The 20,189-nt window shown below is 41.7% G+C and overlaps 1 protein-coding gene across 1 annotated transcript in view; it reads right to left on the bottom strand.

The window, feature by feature from the left end:
• Positions 1 to 3,442: 3,442 nt before the first annotated feature.
• Positions 3,443 to 20,189, bottom strand: part of dachd (dachshund d) — an 89,873-nt gene continuing 73,126 nt past the window's right edge. The window contains 5 exon segments of the mRNA XM_030758048.1: positions 3,443 to 3,535; positions 7,459 to 7,527; positions 8,652 to 8,795; positions 9,542 to 9,689; positions 11,733 to 11,878. Of these exon segments, the coding sequence (XP_030613908.1) occupies positions 3,498 to 3,535; positions 7,459 to 7,527; positions 8,652 to 8,795; positions 9,542 to 9,689; positions 11,733 to 11,878 (545 nt within the window). The 3' untranslated portion in view covers positions 3,443 to 3,497.

The raw sequence follows: 20,189 nt of genomic DNA, 5'->3' as shown, positions 1-20,189 counted from the left end.
CAAGACCCGTGTAAAACTGTGGTCCCTTTTTGATATGTGTGTGTGTGTGTGTGTGTGTGTGTGTGTGTGTGTGTGTGTGTGTGTGTGTGTGTGTTCATCAAAAAGGAGCAGAGGGTATTAGCTCATCAGAATATCTTACAAGCACAACTAAAACCCAACAGAAAAGAATAGAAGCTCAAGGCTTTTGAGCTACTTCATCACCATTTCTCCTTGAAAGTGCAATTAAAAACTTTCTTAAGGCAAATTCTTACTTGAGCCAGTCTGGTCATTAAGTTTATTTTTTGCCTTTATTTTGATAGGACAGTGGAGAGTAGACAGGAAAGACCAGACTCAGATCTAGGCTCCTGCAGCCTTTTAACATATGGATTACCAGGTGAACTATAATGACAACTCAGGTGATGCACTTCTAATAAATAATTACAGGATCATGTATTTCCACTAGTGTGAAAAATGATCAAATGAGTCACCAATTGTGACTAATGACTAAAACCTGTGCATTTTCTGTTATATAAAAAAGGCTTTTCATTAATATCCAATTTTGTTTTTGTTTCTTCAAATTTTTCTTTTTAAAAAAGTGCTCCACTCATGACCTGTGTAAAACCATGGTCCCCTTTTGGCACAGTCGGAATGTACACTGTGTGTGTGTGTGTGTGTGTGTGTGTGTGTCTGTGGCTACATCTCCTTCCAAGTGCACTGAAAACCCTCTCATCGTTGCTTACTGGAGCCTATATGGTAACTGGGTTTATTTTCATCTTCATAGGACAGCAGACAGTAAAGCAGCCCGGGGCAGACTCTAACCTAGGCCCCTGCAGCCTTTTAGCATATGGATCACCCACTCAGCCAGGTGAGCTATGGTCGCAACTCAGGTGAAGTGCTTCTAATAAAAAAAAAGATAGGATCCTGTATTTCCACTAGTGTTCTTGTGAAAAATGATCAAATGAGTAACCGTTTGTGACTAATGACTAAAACCTGTGCTGCAGCCTCATGCTTTGACAGCTTTCAAAAACTTTTAATGAATTTGTGCTTACCTCAGCTAGTACTTTAAGTGTGTAAAAGGAAATTATTCCACTGTGGACGTTAATGGGTCAGAAAACACACAAGAAAAATGCATTAAGCACCAGAAATTTTACCAAAATCACACTCGCAAAACAAAAATGGAGAATCACTATAACAGCTTAATAATTTCTCAACAGTTCAGCCAGACCCCCAACGCTGTTATTTCAAGTGAATATTAAGAAGCATGGCCCTTCACTGTGTGAACCTGGTTAAGGGGAGTGTTTTTGTTTATCTAGTCTATGGTAATATATTGAGAATTAGCGTCATACACATGGAAGTACACATGAAATAATTTATTTACAGTGAGCTTGGTCATGCCCTCATTTACATGTTTTTATCTCAGATTAGCCTATGTATTTAAAAAACCCCACACTCACACATGCAAGTCAAAGGGCACACTCACACTTGCATCAGTGAAAAGAAAGGAAAACATACACAAGGTATTCCCACTGATTATGCATACATTTTTTTTTACTGCTTATACAAAGCGAAGAACAATATGCTCATTCATTTTTCTACAGTACAGTATACCTGCAATGTTTTTTTAGGCCATATATAACACATAGAAAAGGGTTAAAAGACTGAGGGCTGATTGTAAATGTCTCCAAAATGAATACACCTAAAACACAACAATGACTTAGAATCTCAAAGAAAGCAGCTGCCCCCCCCTCCCCCCCCTACATTTGTATAAGATCATCTGTCTGGTTATCTCAGTGGTAAAGAGCTAACGTCTTAGTGCTATCAATCTGTATCTGGAATGTTACATCAGTGTACAGCGGGGCATCCGCCTCAGATCGCTCGGTGGCACAGAATTGTGTCACAAACCTCGGGTAAGTTTATCATCAACATGTTAACTTTATTTGAATTTGAAATACAATGAAGAGATGATTCAAGAAGTTATATAAGTTATCAGTGACAACAGACCTAGACACTCCATTGAGAACAAAAAGAACAAACATTGTGAGCATGGGACACTCTCCCTCCTCCTCCTCTTCTCCTGATTGTAACACAGAAGGACTAAACTGTTTTGCAGTTAAAGGACTGACATCAGCTTATGTCTTGAGAATATACACAGGTGTTTCAGCACCAAATATCCAAAAAATCTTTAGGGACAAAAACAGTAAAATTATGACTTTTTTTTTTCTCGTCGGGATATCATGAAACACTAAATTAAAAAAAGAAAAGAAAAGCGTATTTGTGTAGGTCAAACGGGGATTTGAGCAATGTAATTCAAACAGCATTTTAGTTTTGAAAGGTTGCATCATGACTGATTGTTTTTCAAGCTGACATGACAATAATTTGACTGTTTTATCTTTTTTCTTTTGTTTTCTTTTTTTAAAAAAAAGCATTGAGAGGTGCTGATTTCGGAGTGTGCCTCATGACAAAAATGTACAGTAAATTCCAAGAAATATTACCTCTGTTACAAAGATTACAGTAGTATTGACAGCAAAAAACTTCATTTTGAAAGTGAAATGTTTGTTAATTATGTTTTTAAAATCATCTGGGCTGGAGTGAGTCAACCCTAGTATTTGTTCAGCACAATATAGGATTTATTAAATATCATAATTCCAGGACAAACATTTACATGCCTGCATGCTTTCTCACCAAAATGGCAGCTATAGGAAAGGATGACGGCTCAGAGATAGAACAGAACAAAACTGAGGGTTTATATAAATGGTGGTATTGTTTGCCTAATAATTCTACTGCATACACAATACCTCTTAACGTTATATACACATACCTTATCAATCCACTCGCGGTCGATCGGAGTGAGTTTTTCCTATCAGCATCATCAGATCTTGTATATACAACAAATGTAAAAAGGAAACTTGATTGTATTATCATCTAATTTAGAAAACATGAAAATCAAACATCAGTCTTCTCTTCTGATGAACACATGGATAGATTCACACCCCCACCCACCCACTCCCCCTCCCCCCCCCCCAAACAAGGTTCATCTCCACGTGTCATTTTTAGCTTCTCAAAATTCAATTTGAAATACAAAACAAAAACTTCAGTCGGATTTCTTTTTCGAAGCTTTCTCGCTGGCTGAGATACAGTATAAAAATCTTCAGTGCTGTGAATTTATGAGTTATTACCAACAATGTACCATGGGTACATTTTTACTGTGCTCAATATATTTGTTTATCCTTCACGCCGGCCAACCTGTTTTGTCAAAACCTGCTTCATCAAACTATTTCGTGTTGGCCTCTGTGATGAAAAAGACTCCTTATTCTACATTCAGACTCAACCTCCTCCAGCATTTGGGTGAACACAGCACGTCCATTGAACTCCTACAAGCAGCTTGACTTCCTTCCACTACTAAATCTGCCTGGATAAGGGCTCTCGAAAGTCTTCATGAGTTTTCTTTTCTTTCTTTTTTTTTCCCCCTTTTTTTTTTTCTGAATTTTTTTCAATTCCTCCAGCTCCTCGTGGCCTTATCAGTACATCACTGTGGTTTTCAAGAAAAGTCTTCCATCTGCAACAGAGAACACACAGGAGCCAAGGATTAGCCAACAGCTAACATCCCGCTGACGTAAATGCACTATTCAGGATGCGATTGTTGATGAAACCTAAGTTTGAAATGTTGCCCTGTAGTCTTTCAATTTCAGCGGTGCCGCTATGAATTCATAAACTGATTTGAGGATAAGATTAAGTTAGCAGCCATGACAAATATGATTAAACATCATGCAGACTTTTTATTTTATTACTTGCAACCACTATAAGAAACTTGGCGATATCAGGAAGGAAAGCACCAACACAGAGTGCAGTATGTTACATCAGCCTAGATACACAAACACAGTTAAACCATACATGCATATTTTAATGCCAACAATGTAAAAAGCAGCAATAATAACTGCACACAAGGCTCATCACACATATTTAACACATCTAAACTGATATTCTTGTTGAACATAATACCGCACTCAGGATGTAAGGCGCTCTCTAAGTGACATTTCCTGCATGGAAATGGTGTTTATTAAAAATGGCAGACATTCCACTGCTACGTTATCTCCAGACACCTCCAACCTAACGAGCTTTGTCCATTTCAGGCAAACACTCTTGTCTGAGTGTTCGCCTGAGCGAGCAGCGCTGCTCCGACACTGAGCTGGTAAAAGCATCTGTTAGGCACAGCTCAGGAGCGTGTTTGACGTTTATTACCTTCACATTTCCTCTGCTGGAGAATGCCACAGTAATGCCTTTAAGAAGCACACCTCTCTATGGCAGTGCGCCTAAATAATTCAATGTTAAAGAGAAACGCGCACAAAGACATTTAGCAGCGCGAGTTGTTGGGACATGACACAAGCCGTGCAGGACATCAGAGACGGCGCTCGACTACTGCTCCGCAGAGTCACAGAGGATGCACCTGATCGCGATGTCTGAGAAACACAAGAAACCGCATTTGCATCTGCTAATTAAAAACATCCTATTGCTTTTATTTTAAGGCTCATTTTTTTGGGGGGGGGCTTTATTATCATCTATACTCGTTACATTATCAATATTTTACCAATTAGTCCTGCCCTACCTTTTAGGCTATGTTTTATGAATTGTGCACAGACAGGGGAGACAACAAAAGCATGGCGTTGTGCGTGTGTGTGTGTGTACATATACAGTGTGTTTGGGGAGGAGGGTGAGGGGTGTACAAACACACAGGCTAATTACCCAGCACCGCTGTAGGTCTCAAAGGCATTGCACTCTGGCTGCTTCTATTCAAGCAACAACCACTGAGTTCTGTGTAAAAGTCATTACAGCATGAATGCAGCAGTAGCAAGAACAGAAAGCCAAAGACGGGGGTGGTGGTGGGGGGGGGCTAAGAGTGTGGGTTAGGTATGCACAACTCGACGCACACATGCACACACGGCTACAACGGCAGATCAAGCATCACCTCACAGTCTGTCTGCCTGCCTGCCCAGCTTCACAGTTGGAGCAATTTATAGGGGTGTTAATGAAAACAAAGGCGATGCGATTATTTGATAGAAGCTGACATTTAATGCACTGTCGAGAGGATCTTAAATACTGGAGCGCTGTGCTCCTAAAAGATGAAATGATTGATCACGGAAGCGAGGGAGGCTCGATAAACAAATCTCAGCGATTCAAAGTCGTCCCGAAATCGGCGCGCGATATTAGTGCAAATGTTGAAACATCTGCTTTACACACGCGCCGGGGAAAAAGCGGTGACGTCCTGACACGTTGTTTTATGAAAGGCCGTCTCATTAAAATATGTTAAAACTTTCGTATTTTTATATTCAAATCAAGATGAAAAGTTCATTAAAGAGAATAAATATTTCATTAGATGCTAAATAAAACAAAGGGAATTTTTGGCTTCTCTCAGCATAAAATTCCTTTGAAAGATTAATTAATACATGTAAATTATGCAAATTATGCCCATGCAAATATTTTATGAAGACAATTAAGGGATCCATTAATTACAGTCTTTTTTGCTTCAGTGACATTCATTCATTTAATTTTAATTTCACTTTAACTGTTTTGATGTTTAATCTTGCAACAAAGAACTTTATCTCTGCGCACAGGGTCGTGTAAACTTGCCGAACACATCGAGTGGGGAAGCGGCAGGGAACCAGAGAAGATACTGGGGGAAGATATTCGCGTGTGCACCGTTGCCAGGCAGTACTGGCGAGGTACAGTCCCAGTAGCTCGCCTGCCTGTGAAAAGAGCCACGCTCCCTCTTGGACCCGATTCAAAACACTGTAAAAGCAATTAATAAACACAGACTGTGTTAATATCGCAGAATTAGAGAAGTGTGACAAAAGACAAATAGAAATAATTAGTTCTCTAAAATTATGCCCTCATTATTTTTTTTTCCCCCTCTCTCTCTTTCTCTCTCTCTCTCTCTCTCTCTCTCCATTCGCCTCCCTGAGTTTGGAGTTGCGAATATACCCACACATTTCTCTCGGCTTTCATGCGAGTGATAGGCTTGTTTTTTTCCCCCTTCTGCTTGTGTAATTTATCAACATCATTTTTTGCCATTTGAGGTTAATTATACGGCGAGGCTTGCAGTGTAGAGTAGAGGAGACATGGGTGGCAGACAAATGCTTCTCTAATTGAACAAAACACAAAGTGCAGCCTGTTATTCAGTTTCCGCCTTCATTCCACTCTTCAAGGCAATGATCAGAGTGATTGAGAGACCGCAAAAATTATATGCTCTATGGTCCCATCATAGTGTTTCTAACAGGGATTAGATGAGGAGAAATAATCATTTCAACCTCGACTTTACATTGAAGCAGGACAATGGCTGTTGTCACTCTAAGTGCAAAAGCTTTAACACATTGAATTTGACACAATTACGCTACAAAGAGGCAACTCTTAATAAAAGTGTAAAATATTAGAAATTAAAGTGGCTAAATATACTAATTTGGTATGAAATAGGAAGCTATAATTACGCTGTATCTGGAAGTTTCCTCTTTTTTTTTGGACATCAAACTGTTTCAGATCCCCGCAGTGACTGAATGACATTTAATTAAGGAGGAGTCATTATTTCTCCTGCTAGATTTCTCTTATTTTTGCCCTTTCACAAAATATCAGTTCAAGTAGACCAATCACACATTAAAGAGTTAAAGGGACCTAACTTATTCACAAAGATGAATATTTCCCACTTTTCACAGCAAATTACATGCAGCATTTTCCTGGATAAATTGGGACCTCTCCCACTGATAAGGGCGGTTCTGAGCAGACGCAGCTGAGGCGTATTAAAGCAAGACGTTCGAGTAATAATGAGGATATTCAACCTCTGCGAGGTGTCTTGTATCTGGGTAAACACAGATAGCAGACAGTCTACAGAGGTTATCACTGGAGCGCCCTTCCCCAAACACATACTGCACCCCCAAGGCTAACAAACAAACAAACCATTAAAAATGTACAAGGCTTATTCATAAAATGGATTGATTTGCCCCGTTTATGACTATCAAAGGGGGGATTCCACTGCTTTTTGTGGTTTTATGACTCATTAATGCTGCCTGAGTTGTAAATAAACAACTTTCTTTCTTTTTTTTAAAAGTCTCTTTCCGCGACCTTCCAGCTTAGGCGTTTTTCGCTATTTTCCACGCAAGTTTTGTTCCGTCAAATACCTGCTTCCTAAATGCATCGCAGCCACTAAAAGTCAAGAGAAAGAACAATATTATTTCTACAGAAAACCAATGATCTTGACCTAGTGCTGTGGCCCAGATGGTGAGCTGTATGTCTGAACAGCAGGCACAGAAACACTAATGTTCATAAACTGAAGCAGCATGTGTGTGTGAGTGTGTGTGTAGGTGTGTGTGTGTGTGTGTGTGTGAGATGGAGGCAGGGTGAGAGAGAAGGGAGGGGGGGGCAACAGAGGAAGAGAGCAAAAGTGAGAGCCAGAGAAAGAGAGGGAGATTTATTGTCTCATCTGAGCCCCTGTACCTTGTATTGTCCTTTCAGCATCTGTTCTCCCACTGCTGCGGTCACTCTCCATCTCAGGGGTCAGAGAGTCTGAGAGAAGAGAGGGATCACCGCCGTTAAACATCCCTGACATCCACCTATCACAATGCCAGTTTCACAGCATCATTCATTCAAAACAAGAGACTAAGATGTCAGTCTGTATCTAAGCCACATGTGCGTACCGGACGAATTTCATTTCTCTCTTTAATTACCAGCAGTGATGGAGGAGGGGGGAAAAAAAAAAAAGGCAAGCAATCCTTGATTTAACACTTTGAAATAACAATCTTTTTAAACCAAAACCCTGCGTGTAATGGTTTGATGAAATAAAGCCAGCAAAGCAAAGTTAAACCTGCACTAAATATGAATAGTCATGTTTTGATTTTTTCTTAATTGCCTTAATAACTCCATACTGCGCAGCGCTAGTGGCAGACCAGTGAACTAATGATAAAAGAATGCGACTTTGATATGGCCGCGTGCGTACGTGAAACAGTTCTGCGTTAATGACTGACGCATTAAAGTGAAAATTTCTTTGAATATGTGCGGATCTTGTTTTGCAAATGGAGCTGGGCTCCTGCCAGCTCGGAGCTGTCCGATAAACGCTGTGATCAATAACCGAGGAAACGCACTTGTAGCTCAAAGGTGTTGGAAACATGTACTTGTCTGTGCAGCTACACTGGGATGCATTGCTGAGTAGAGTTCTCATTAGCGCTGCAAACATCAGCCAATCAGCTCACAGACAGACAGCAAAATAAATCATTTTGATCGGTTTTTTTTTTTGGTCGTCAATTAATTGCTGATGCTCTCTGTTCCTGCTTCCTACTTGTGTGTCATAGTCAACTTAATGCATCTGGGTTGTGGAAGGACAAAGCTAATCATGTAAAGATACGTCACCATGGATATTTTAGACATACTCAGTGACTGATCAATTAATCAAGAGATAGATTAAATGATAATTAAAATGACTGGCTGCTGGGACAAAATGAGAATAGAAAGCAAGTGTGCAGTTTGCCTTTGGGAAAGTCGCTGTATACACAATTTGAAGAAACAGGAGCTTTTGCTACCACTTTTAATTAAATCAATCAATGACAAATTCCACCATTTGATTTCTTTTCCTCATTTGTCCCACACCTGTGTGGTCATGTACGTTAACACTGTCTCACTGTGGAGTGTCTGACCGTTGAGTGAGCGCATGCTGTCAGAGGGCGAGGGCTGCTTCAGGGTCTGCTCAGCCTGCTCTCTCCTTTTGGATTCATACTCCAGAGCTTCTTGGAGTTTCCTCTTGGCCTTCTTCTCCTTCTTCAGACGCTTCTGAATGATGGCTGAGACGGGGAAAGACCACAATAAATGAGCTCTGGGGCAAATTAGCGGAGCCTAATTTTAAACTGAAATCTGATTATCGCCATATTCTAGCAGGAAGATGATAACCATTTTTTTTTCAATCTAGCATACCATTATGGGAAAGGGAAAATCAATTAATCCTAAATATTTTATAATATATAAAGATCTTCCATAAAGAAGAGATTCAGAGTAAATACTGGCTGCGACTTAGTAAACTGCTAGAGGGAATTAAAGCTAATTGAAAAATTTATTGGGATATTTTTCATGAATTTCTCTCATTAAACATAAACGATACAGTTAGCGTATGACTGTGATGCATTTTGCATGAGACTGAGAGTAAATTTGTATCGAGTGTGTATTTCCAATTATGTTAACAGACTAAGAGCAGGGAAACCAGAGCTATGCTCTCACATTATGTGCAGCCACAGAAACACACAGAAGCTTATGTCTGCTTTAATCACAGACGCTAAACATACATGGAGAGCTGCTTATATACATTCAGGAGCTATCACACCTACACGAGCACAGGCCTGTGAAGTCTGAACATGAGAACACTGTACACACTTGTGCACAAGCCCACCCACCTGCTCTCGCTCTCTCTCTCTCTCTCACACACACACACACACACACACACACACACACACACACACACACACACACACACACACACACACACACACACACACACACACACGGCTGACAGTGCCAGGCAGTCGTCAGGCAGTACCTCTGTTCTTCTGCTCCATGGCGAGCTGCTTCTCCAGAGTCTCCCTGAGCTCCCTCTCTCTGAACAGCTCCATTTTCAGCTCTGTCTTCTCCAGCTGCACCTGCTTCTCTTGAGCCCGCGCATTGTCAATTGCCACTTTGAGCAGGCCCTGCACGCATGCACATACACACACGGGGAAACACACACCGATGAATATATACACACACCGAGATATACAGAAAAAAAAAAAAGGACGAGCGGGGGGGAAAAAGAGAGAATGATGTGGTCTATTTAAGAGCTTCAAGATGAAGTGACAGCAAACCACACTGAAAGTATGTCACGGCAGCTCTTTGTACTGCCCACAGCACTGAAGCAGAACACAGGGCCAAAAGCTGACTGCTTCTACACGATTCATTTCAGTCAGACTGTCACCTGAACTAGTCCTTTTATCCATGAAGGTGCCATTATCTTTTAGTGCAACCCCCTTGCTCCACGGCTCTGGATACAGACCTACAAGAGTTTTGGTAGTTATTTTGTCAGTGCTGGGTATGTCTGACCCCTTTTGGTCAAAACTGTGAAATACAAGTGTTGACAGCTTTAACATGTCAGAGATATAGGAAGCAAACCATAAAGCAAAGGGAAGTTTGTCAGAAAAGACAGGAAACACTCGAGATCCATTTAGTTAAGTAGAGGGTAAAAGATTATTACGGACAACGTCAGCTTCTTCTTCTTCTTCTCTCTCTCTGTCTCTCTAGCTGAATTACTTATATTTTTAGATTTTGCAGCCTCTGCTACATCCTTCTGTTTACCACAGCCTACAATTGATTGCAATAACTTTACAGACTTACACGTCACAGCAGGGGCTCATAATATGAACAAAGATGACAAGTATCTCATCATATACTCCTGACTGTCCTGAATTGCAAGTGCATGTACAGAAGTGGCATTTTCATCACAATTAGTCCTCATCCACATGCAATTATATCCAATGCACTGGGCTATAGCGTACTAATTGTTGATTCCTCTAACCCCAATTTATTCTAAGTTGCTTTATCTTAATTTTCTGCTTGGTTTCATTTTGTTGATTTGTATATAAATATTCAATGCGAAGATCATTATCAAAGATGACTTAGAGGAGTGTTGGGAGCTCGCAATGGGTTTACTTGTGCCTTTCTAATTACCACGCGGAGCCAAAAGAGAAACAGGACTCTGGTGCCAACGGTACAAGTGCAACGAGAAGGGCAGCAGTGTACACACATCATTACACTCAGACAGAAGGCAAATACATTCATCTTTCTGACTGAGGGTGTTTGAGCTGCAGCCTAAATGGAGCTCTAAGAAGATAGGGGTTAAGATATGTGGATTCGCAAACCGCGCAGCTTCAATTCTTCTTGGCATGAACTTTTTTCGGACAACAAAAAAATAAGCTCGTACATAGAACCTATAACACTGACTTGCATAATTTAGCATGGGAAGTCTTAAAAGTTATGGAGAAACTGTGTAATAGCGTGTTACACTGCCAGAGATTTTACAGAGATCTTTAAAAAATACGTATGAATTTCACAAGTTAATAAAAACTTGAAGAACGTTAGCTCTAGTAAGACTCATTGATGACAAAATGAATTTCAAAATGAGTCATACAAGTTTTTTTTTTTTGCACTGCCACACCTTTACGTTGCAAAGTTAGTGGGCATTACTGCTTTACACATAACAGTTAAACCTGATTATGCTACACCAACAATGGTTTTATCTACTGTACTTGTCTCTGTATATCAGTCAGATATGCATAAATATCTTTAGATCCTTAATAGGGTCATCTCAGGCACACAGCTCTAGCTGTGAGCACAGAAGCTCCACCCACCTGCTGTTCCAACCGTTTGCAAGGGGCAGCCAATCAGATCAAAGCTTGCTTAAAGCCAGTGAGGATGAACTGGGGGGGCTAAACCAAGGCCCAGTATAAGATACAGCAAATAAGGATCCTTTTGAACTGTAAATCTTACAAAGCTGATCTAGTGGAGTCAAAGAAAAAAAAAAAAAAGCATATGCAGCTGGAAAGGATCATAATAGGTCGCTTTTAATGTAAATGAACCTTTCCAGACTTCTTTAAGTTTGACAGGATGGAGGCCCTGCTAGATGAGGTCAAAAGTTCAATGTAAAGTTTACTACATGCACTGTGAGAATACGTGTGAACAACTCAGCCATTGGAGAGTACCTGTATGTTGGTAAGGAGAGTCTCTATTGATGACAGGCCATCTGGGAACAGAAAAGGTGAGGGGAATCCAGGAGGCAGGGTCTGTCCAGCCAATGATAACCGCTCGTAGCTGTCTCTTGCTGTCGGGGTGCACATTGGGTTGTCCTCTGCAAAGAAAATAGTAACAATAAACACTGGTTGATGATTCATAAAAATGAAAGTTATCCCACTTGAAAATAAGTGGCTGGCAGTAGTTTTTTGGGGGGTTTTTTTTGCCACGCTAATACATATTGAATCAACTTGACCAGTAGCAATGACTGGGTCTGTATTGATCTCCAGCAGCCAATCCCAGCTCTCCTCTCCACTCAGAAATATAGTGGACAGATTGCTCCCTTGGACATTCCTTCATATTTCTTTGCTTCTTCTCTCGGCCCGAGTGTGAGGTTACACAGTATCAACCGGGACATAAATCCAGCTTCCCCCATTAAAGAAATGTCATGCGGACTCCAAAAAAAAAAAATCAGAAGCAGGGCAGCAGTTTGACCCCACAGGCTTGGGCTTCCTTTGTGTATGCACGCATGGGTGACTGTCAAACCTAAGATGACATCATCCTCCATTCATCACCAGCAGAAGGGTAGGGCCCTGCCATCTGCTGTCCAGCCTCTCCATCGGGCCTCAGAGGAGGAAAGAGGAGCATTAGAGAGAGGGGCAAGAAAGCAGGAGGCGAAGCGGCAGAAACACGTACAGCCTGGTCAAACTAAAACAGTATGTCAGACACTGCCGTTTGCTGCCCCATCAGATCTGACACATGTTTTTGCCCAGTGAGCTTTTTATCAAGCCAGGAATTCATAAGTGTTACCATCTTGCTGCAGAGACAGTTTATTAAACACATCCAGTCTAAAAAGGTCTCCCCAGGAAGCCTGCGCCATCAGCTGTTTAATTGTTAATATAAAAAAAGGGGGGGAAAATTTTATTTGCAATGTGGAACCCTGGCTGTGTTGTGCATAGCACCTCTCTGCTCTCATCCAGTATTCATATCTGTTTATGTGGCAGGCTGAATCTTGAACAAACAGCGAGTGGAGCTGAACAGCCCTGCCTCTCCCTCCCATCAATATTCACCAACGCCAGCCAAGTGCTGGGAACAGCTGGTCTTACATTAATTAGTTTAAAGTATTTATTTCACCCATCCTCAGAGCAGATTGAGCAAAAACATTGGAGATTATTTCAAGCATCTGCAAATGCCCTGGAAACATCTCGCCGCCAAAAGTCGAGTGTTAGGATTCACAGTATAGGTTTGTAATTTGGAGATCTTTTTTTTTTTTTCCCCTCCTTCTCTTTCTGAGTGGGGAAGATGGTGAAATATGCACCGCTGGTCCGTGGAGAGAGTAAACAACCTTTCTCCTTTTTCAGATGGAGTTCACTCCTGTTGATTAATTAGAATGGATGGTTGCCTAATGGATTAAAATTTGTTTATAATTTGACTTCATAAAAATAATGAATTGCCTACTTTTAAGAAGCCACTCCTGCGGTAATTTATTTTGTTTGGTGCATTCCTGTCTGCATTCTGAGGTGGGCGTCTGGGTGGAGATATAAAATACACCTTCCTTATACAGTGGCACAACATGAAAGTCCCATTTTATCTCAATAAAGTAACTAATCAAAGATCAAAAGCATTACAGTTGGCTCCAGCTCAGGTTGATATAGATGTATTACATGCATTATATGCATGCATCACCCACCTCCAATAAAATCTCCATAACAACTAGAGACGTTAGTAGACCTCGGGGAAAGGTCTGCTGTTGTAGCTTTGTAATTGATTTGTACTGTAGGCACTTTGTCCCTTATTTAGTGTTGGCATTAATCATAAATCATTGCTTTAACAAACTCCGGCTTCCCACTCAGCAGGCCTCCCCTCCAACACAATGTTGGATCACAGAGAATATTTGATGGCTTTGTTGCAGGGGAAACAACCTGTCATGCTCTGGGAAAAGCAAACAGCGTGTTTTGTTCGACAGACTCAAACTACCGTACAGCACCTCTTGTCAAATAACATTTCCACCAGGAGCTACACATAAATACTGGCACTTTCACAAAAAAAAAAAAAAAAAAAAAAAAAAAGGTGTGTGTGCGTGGGTGGGTGTGTGTGTGTGTGTGTGTGTGTGTGTGGTGTGGGGGGGGGGGGGGGGGGGGGGGGTAATAAGTGACTAATTTCATCAATATAATCAAAAGTGGCGTAATGAAACTCAAATGTAAATTCCAATGGAACATGATGTAAATCCGTTGGTTTCTGTGCTTCCAATGTTATAGCACACCCCCACCCCCCCACCCCCAGCATTTCTCTCTGTGCCTGGCTGCAAACGCTGGCACATGTTTGCATGTTTATTTCTCACCATCGCTCCAGAATCATTGACTTCAACTTAATTACAGCGACAGGCGTTGGAGTGATGGGGGCCGGTGGAATGGAGTACTCTGTTTCCAGGTGATATTTCTACACTAGCAAGGCTGCCAACAGCAGCTGTGACAGCCTCTTGTGCTTACCGTACGGTAAAGGTACAGTTAAGGCCCCACGACTATGAAATACTGTGTGGAAAAACACTCGCAGGTCACCCCTGTCACAAATAACATTTCATGCACAACTGTTTCGGTGGATAATAGGAGCCACAAATAAAAATGGGACGCTGTAAATACAATGCATTCTGAATGAAATGCCATAATTTAAAACAACGCCCCCCCCCCCCCCCTCTTCCAAACCCTCCCCATACCCTCCTCCTCTCTCCATCCTCCTCCTCCACCCTGCTCTCAATAGCTGCAGAGGGAGTCCTTGACAGTGTGCTAGCAATGATGAATCACCTATCCAGTTAATTTTCTCACTCCTCATGTGTTGTGCTGCTAAAACAGGGGCCCAGGAATTGACTTGACAAACTATGAATGTAAAAAATATCACTTGGAGGGATCTGGGCTTATCTCCAATTTACATGTTATTAGATTTGTGTTGCAAGCGGCACTTGGACCTCGCAAAAGTGAAGCAAAAAAGATGGGGCACATGATAACCAGAGATAAAACATGTCTAAAACTCACTTGAAAGCCTTTGAAATATTTGATGGAAAGTCACAGGGAGTGGAGAGAAGCAGAGGAAACTGGCCTGATTTAAAATGTGACAGACACACATTGCAATCTGTGGTAAATCTAGAAGAAACCTTGGGAAATTTAGCTGCAATCTCTGGATAAATAGCTGTAATTGACCTTGGGAGTTGAAAATGTGCCATATGTTTCTGGTTCCTGTGTTTGAAACTGGGTCCCTCAGGACATTTCAGCTGAGTACTCACACGAAGGCAGCGTGAGCAGGAGGAGAGGAAGATATGGAAAGACACACAAAGAGAGGGAGCGAGAAAGAGGACAGAAGGATGCCAGCAATGAGAGATAGATGTTTGAAGACAGAAGACGGATGGATAGATAGGTGAGGCATGGTCTGAGGTAGAGGAGGCTGCAACGGAAGAATGAAAGAGTGACAGAGAGGAAGAGAGATAGGAGAGAGAGGGAAAGAGAGAGGGAGAGCAGAGGTACATTTGGCTGGCCAGTCAGTGTGATATATTGACAGGTGAAGCCTTTGTCCTTGCAAACCTGTGTTCCTCCCAGCAGGAGAACTGAATGCTAAACCTGGAGGTTGTCAGCACAGGCAACACAAAGCAAGGCAACGCTTTTCACTGCACAATTACATTCGATTTGACCTGCCAGGGCTGCGGAGAAACCAGCCTCCTTCAAATGGAGTAGTTATGACCTCTCGGACAGCCATTAGCAGCAAACACAGCATTATTCAACCTGCACTTAAAGCGCTAGATTCGGAAAATCTTGTCAAGGGAAATATCTGTCTTCTCGTACGAACGTAGCGATGCAGAGCTGGGCAAAAAAAAAAAAAGTAGTTGCATGCAATTTGAGCACTTGAAAAAAACATGAGCCTTAGCTGATCTTGCAAATGATGTCTGCACTCTGGAGAGAAAAAAAAAAAGAAAAGTCAGCTTTAACTGCAAGACAGTTTTAAACAGGTAGTGGTCCTAGCATGTCATCTGCTGATTTAAACAACTGTAGTCTCTGCAAATGCATTAAAGCAGGTTTCATTTACTCACAGAATAAAATATGAACATGATGGCTTTCAATCTGAAATCCTGCTGCAAGAGGATTATATGGGCTTGCAGGCATGCTTTTCTTAAGCAAAGTGTTTGATGATCCATACAAGACAAATTCTTTCGGAATGACTATCACTTGCATATGCTGTGCATATGTGTGTGTAATGCACTGTATACACCGCGAGGGAAGGGAGAACGCTCACGCACTCAGACGTATGCAAAACTCTCAGACAGACATACACATTCATTACACGCACGCACGGCACACACACTAATGTGCCCTCATCACATTTAAGCTAATTTCCTTTTCATCACGGAGAGAGGAAAATGAGTGTTTGCCCCATCCCTGCTGGGGGACAAAGTCAAGAGCCCCGGTCGGTTTGGGCTAGATTAACAGGTAACATTTGGCTCCCACTCTCTTATCACAGCATGAAAATCAAACCGCGTGTTTTCCTCCGTCGCTCTCTCTTTCTCCCCTCCCTAATGTTCCCTTCACTTAGAGATGAAATCGCTTGCTGCACAAACCCATTTGGAGAGAGGAGAGAAGGTGAGTGGGATAATCAGGCTGGCCACTGGGCCGTGTTTCCTAAATGCTCTCCAAAACATTACTGTGCACAGGCATAAAATTAGCACCGGGACCTTAAAATGTTGACATTTAGCATGACTTTTTGGAGAGTGACACCCTCATATTTTCTTGTAGGATATCATTAAATTTCAACTGCCCTATGGCTGTGCCTTTCCATTAATAACCAATTCAGTGTGTCACTTCTCCCTCTCTCGCTCTCTCTCGTGCCACCTTTTTTAAAGTAATGAGTCCATTGCTTTGCTTTAATAAATTGAATCGTATTCTCAAGGCCATATGAAGATAGAGCCACAGATGGACAGGCTGCATGGAGGAAATAACCATAAATCCTTTACTGTCACAGAGGCGGTCTGAGGTGACAAAAGAAGACAATCGCAGCCCTCAATTGAGATTACAAAAGACAGCGTCAAAGGTTGATTCTCCCTGTTAAAACTGTCTTCTCCTAGCAGGGACAAACATACCCAGTCATGCTCTAACGGCTGATTCCGGCTAATGATTAAATGTAAGAAACATGCATATGAAGATCAGAATACTGACAGGTGCTTGTGCACAATTCTTTGCAGGGTATAGTGTGCATAATGGCACAGATTACACTATTATGGTGCAATTAAGAGAGATTTTTATCCTTTGTTTAACTGTTAGCTTGGAAAAGGAAGGGGAGGGAAAAAACAGGGAGAGAGAGTGAGAGGAAGAGAAATGGAAACAGTGAGAGCAAGAGGCAAGGGAGCAGGATCTGTGTTGACTTCCATTCAGGAGGAAGATATCTTGTCTTTTTATGCGGCCCATGTCATATTTATTGCATAAAGGTCAGAGTGTTCATTTGTTCAAAGTCAGCGTTTTCCCTCTCTCCTCTCCTCCATGTAATAAATGCAGGGGCTATGTCATTATCGGACCTCTGAGGATTACAGGCTTGGCTGACTGTGATGACTGCATAAAAGCATACAGGACTTTTGTTTCTGCCAGCGCACAGCTTCAAATGAGCTCTTAAAGAGAACAGTAGTGGAGACAAAATGGCATTTTTTTTTGTAGAGAGAGAGAGAGAGACGATCACAGTTGGAACGGACGAAACTGAAAGGAGCGAGTTGGTTAAGGCTAGAGATTGCGGTGCTAAAATCCTCAACCTCAGTTTTAAGTCAGACCTGTGGGGTAAGGCCGCTGGCTGCCGGAGCCAAATAAACTTGTGGCTCAGAAAAGAAAATGACAGAGGGACTGACTTGAATAGATTTCTGTAATTCACCTATCGACTATGAGCCCAAACTGTCAAGAAGATAATGCTCGGAGAAGGACATCACTGCGAGGCACTTTAAAGGTGTTTAGACTGTCTTTGCATATTGACCTCTATTGTCCAGGCCTATTTATTAACAGAAGAATCCCAGAGATTAAATTGGTCTCAGCTATTGATTGGGTATTTTGCCTGAATCATTCACATTTTAGAGGGGGGGGGGGGGGGGGGGGGGGTGTCATTTGTACTATATACCCCACTAAGCTTCCTGACCCACTAATCATCAAGCCATTTATTTCTCACTCTTTGTTTAGTTCTCCTTTGTTTAGCATTTATTAATTCATTAGAGCAACTTCTCATGCAGCTTAACTTAGACAGTGACTGGGGAGTCCTGTTTCCTGCCGATAGCAATGTGCATTCCAGCAAAATGTGCCACCGAATATGCACCCAACATCACAATACAGATGCCAATTACATATTGATAATTAAGCATTCAAACAAACAAACAGAGAGGAAATCCCCCATAATCACCAGGTTTTAATAGAACAAGTATTAACTTGGTGTGGTTGGCCAGATAGCCTGCTGCTAGATCAGAGCTTTGCTGGGTTTGGGAGGGAAGTGGGGGGTATAGGGAGACACATTGGTGTCATTGCCTGGCATTGCAATCCTACAGGGAGAGGCTCTGCCGTTCTACTGCTGTTGAATGACTGTCGACGACGGCTGGCACTAATCCAGACTGGATATACTGAGCTGCCTTTTTTTTTTTTTTTGAAACAAAGATGAAAGAACAAAAGAGGAAATGGGAAATGTAAACTTTAAAGGGCCTAGCTTAGGAGCACTTGCTCTGTGGCTGCCTGGTGCAGATGCTGAAAAACTGATGCAAATCCATTAGTAGTCCTGTTTTCACAGTAATAAAAATACTTAAGGGGTTTAATAGGAGCGACGTGTTAAACGTGTGGAAATCTGTTTTGATAACATTATTCATAACAGTGGCTTTGCGCTGTGTGAATTAATAACACTTCATTTACAGACGGAAGAAAGCTGGCATGGTATTTCCAGTTAAAGAGATTAATTTTTAAAGACCTAATTGACAGGCTGGGGTTAGGCAGGATAAGCAACAGACTATAAGGCTGCAGCTGCAAAGTCAAGGTGACTGGAATACTCAGAGAAAGGCTTTCAAAAAAGCAGAATAGAGAGGGAGGGAGTGAAGAGAATTAGTCCTCAAGCACTTTTCCCTCCGCCCCCCATTCTTCCTCTCTTTATTAGGAATGATTTACTTTCTCAGTGAAAGGATATAAAAGCTCAAGTATAGCAGCGTAATTATCGCGGAGTGAAAATTTAAAGGTTTGACTCACAATGTCCTCAAGTCAGCGAGCAGACTGCCAGACGATAAGAGTGACTGTGTTGAACACTCGGCATCCAATTGGTTGTGTTTTATGGGCTTTGCCAAGGAAGAGCACACAAACAGCACTCAGCTCTGCAAGTCTGTAAACATGATGGACTGTGGCAAACTACTAGGGCTGGTGTTTACCTTGGCAGAGCCTGGCCTTGGCATGTTGGTAGCATCACTTAATTACTGTTTACATGTAAATATTAAATTATACAAACAACCCCACAGAATGTCTCCAAAAGCACAGAAATACACATTCAGGGTCAACCTTATCTGTCTGCAACAGTTGCCGCTGCTACGATACGAATTGTTTTGAATCGCAAATTTTCTGCATTGTACATAATCTTCATAATTGTTTAGTGCTGTTGTCCAAGGGCATTCAGGTAAATATGTTCCCATAATCTGCATAATAGCAGATGCTCAGATATGTAAAACGCACCTTGTGTTCTGAGGAAAAAAAAGGAAAAAAGAGAGAGAGAGAGAGAGAGAGAGAGAGGTTATTGTTGAACAACAACAGTTTCATCAGGATAAAGGACCGTGAGCATTAATGTCTCCAGTCAAGACAGATAGATGATTGCTTTGATTACAGGCCTGTTTTCCTGACAGTCCTGAGCAGCATATATAGTAAAGCACCGGTGCCTACTGTGCATCTCTGGTATGGCTGAGTAAAGCACTTGTTCATTTGCAGCGAAGGGTAACATGAAACAGGCCTGAGCCTTCTGATGGACAGGGAGATTTCACCTTCGCCAGTGAATGATAATGCATTATTAAATTTGCCTCTCTGCTCACTAGATACACTTAGCTGACCACAGCATATTTATCTCCCCATCCGAGGCTCACGTCTTGGCAGGAGAAAGCATTCTGTCACTTTTGAGGCATTTCAAAGATTAAAAAGAACCTCTCTCTTTTCAACGTTCCTAAAAGCATACCCCCCCCCCCCAATCCCTCCACCCCACCCCACCTTCCCCCCCTTTTCAGTGAAATGTGATTAGCAGGAGATGGTGTCACGCAATGGAACATTCATGAGGGGGAGAACAAATATCCAAATGAACTCCCATGTCCTCGAGGAATAGCCCCTCTCTGCACCATCAGCAATCTCTCTCACATGGGCTGAGGAAATTTGATTGATCCTCTATTGAATTATTTTTTTGCACTCTTT

This window comes from Archocentrus centrarchus, chromosome 21, assembly GCF_007364275.1.
Source record: "Archocentrus centrarchus isolate MPI-CPG fArcCen1 chromosome 21, fArcCen1, whole genome shotgun sequence".
NCBI classification, from domain to species: Eukaryota; Metazoa; Chordata; class Actinopteri; order Cichliformes; family Cichlidae; genus Archocentrus; species Archocentrus centrarchus.
This window is presented reverse-complemented; position numbering and strand designations above follow the sequence as displayed.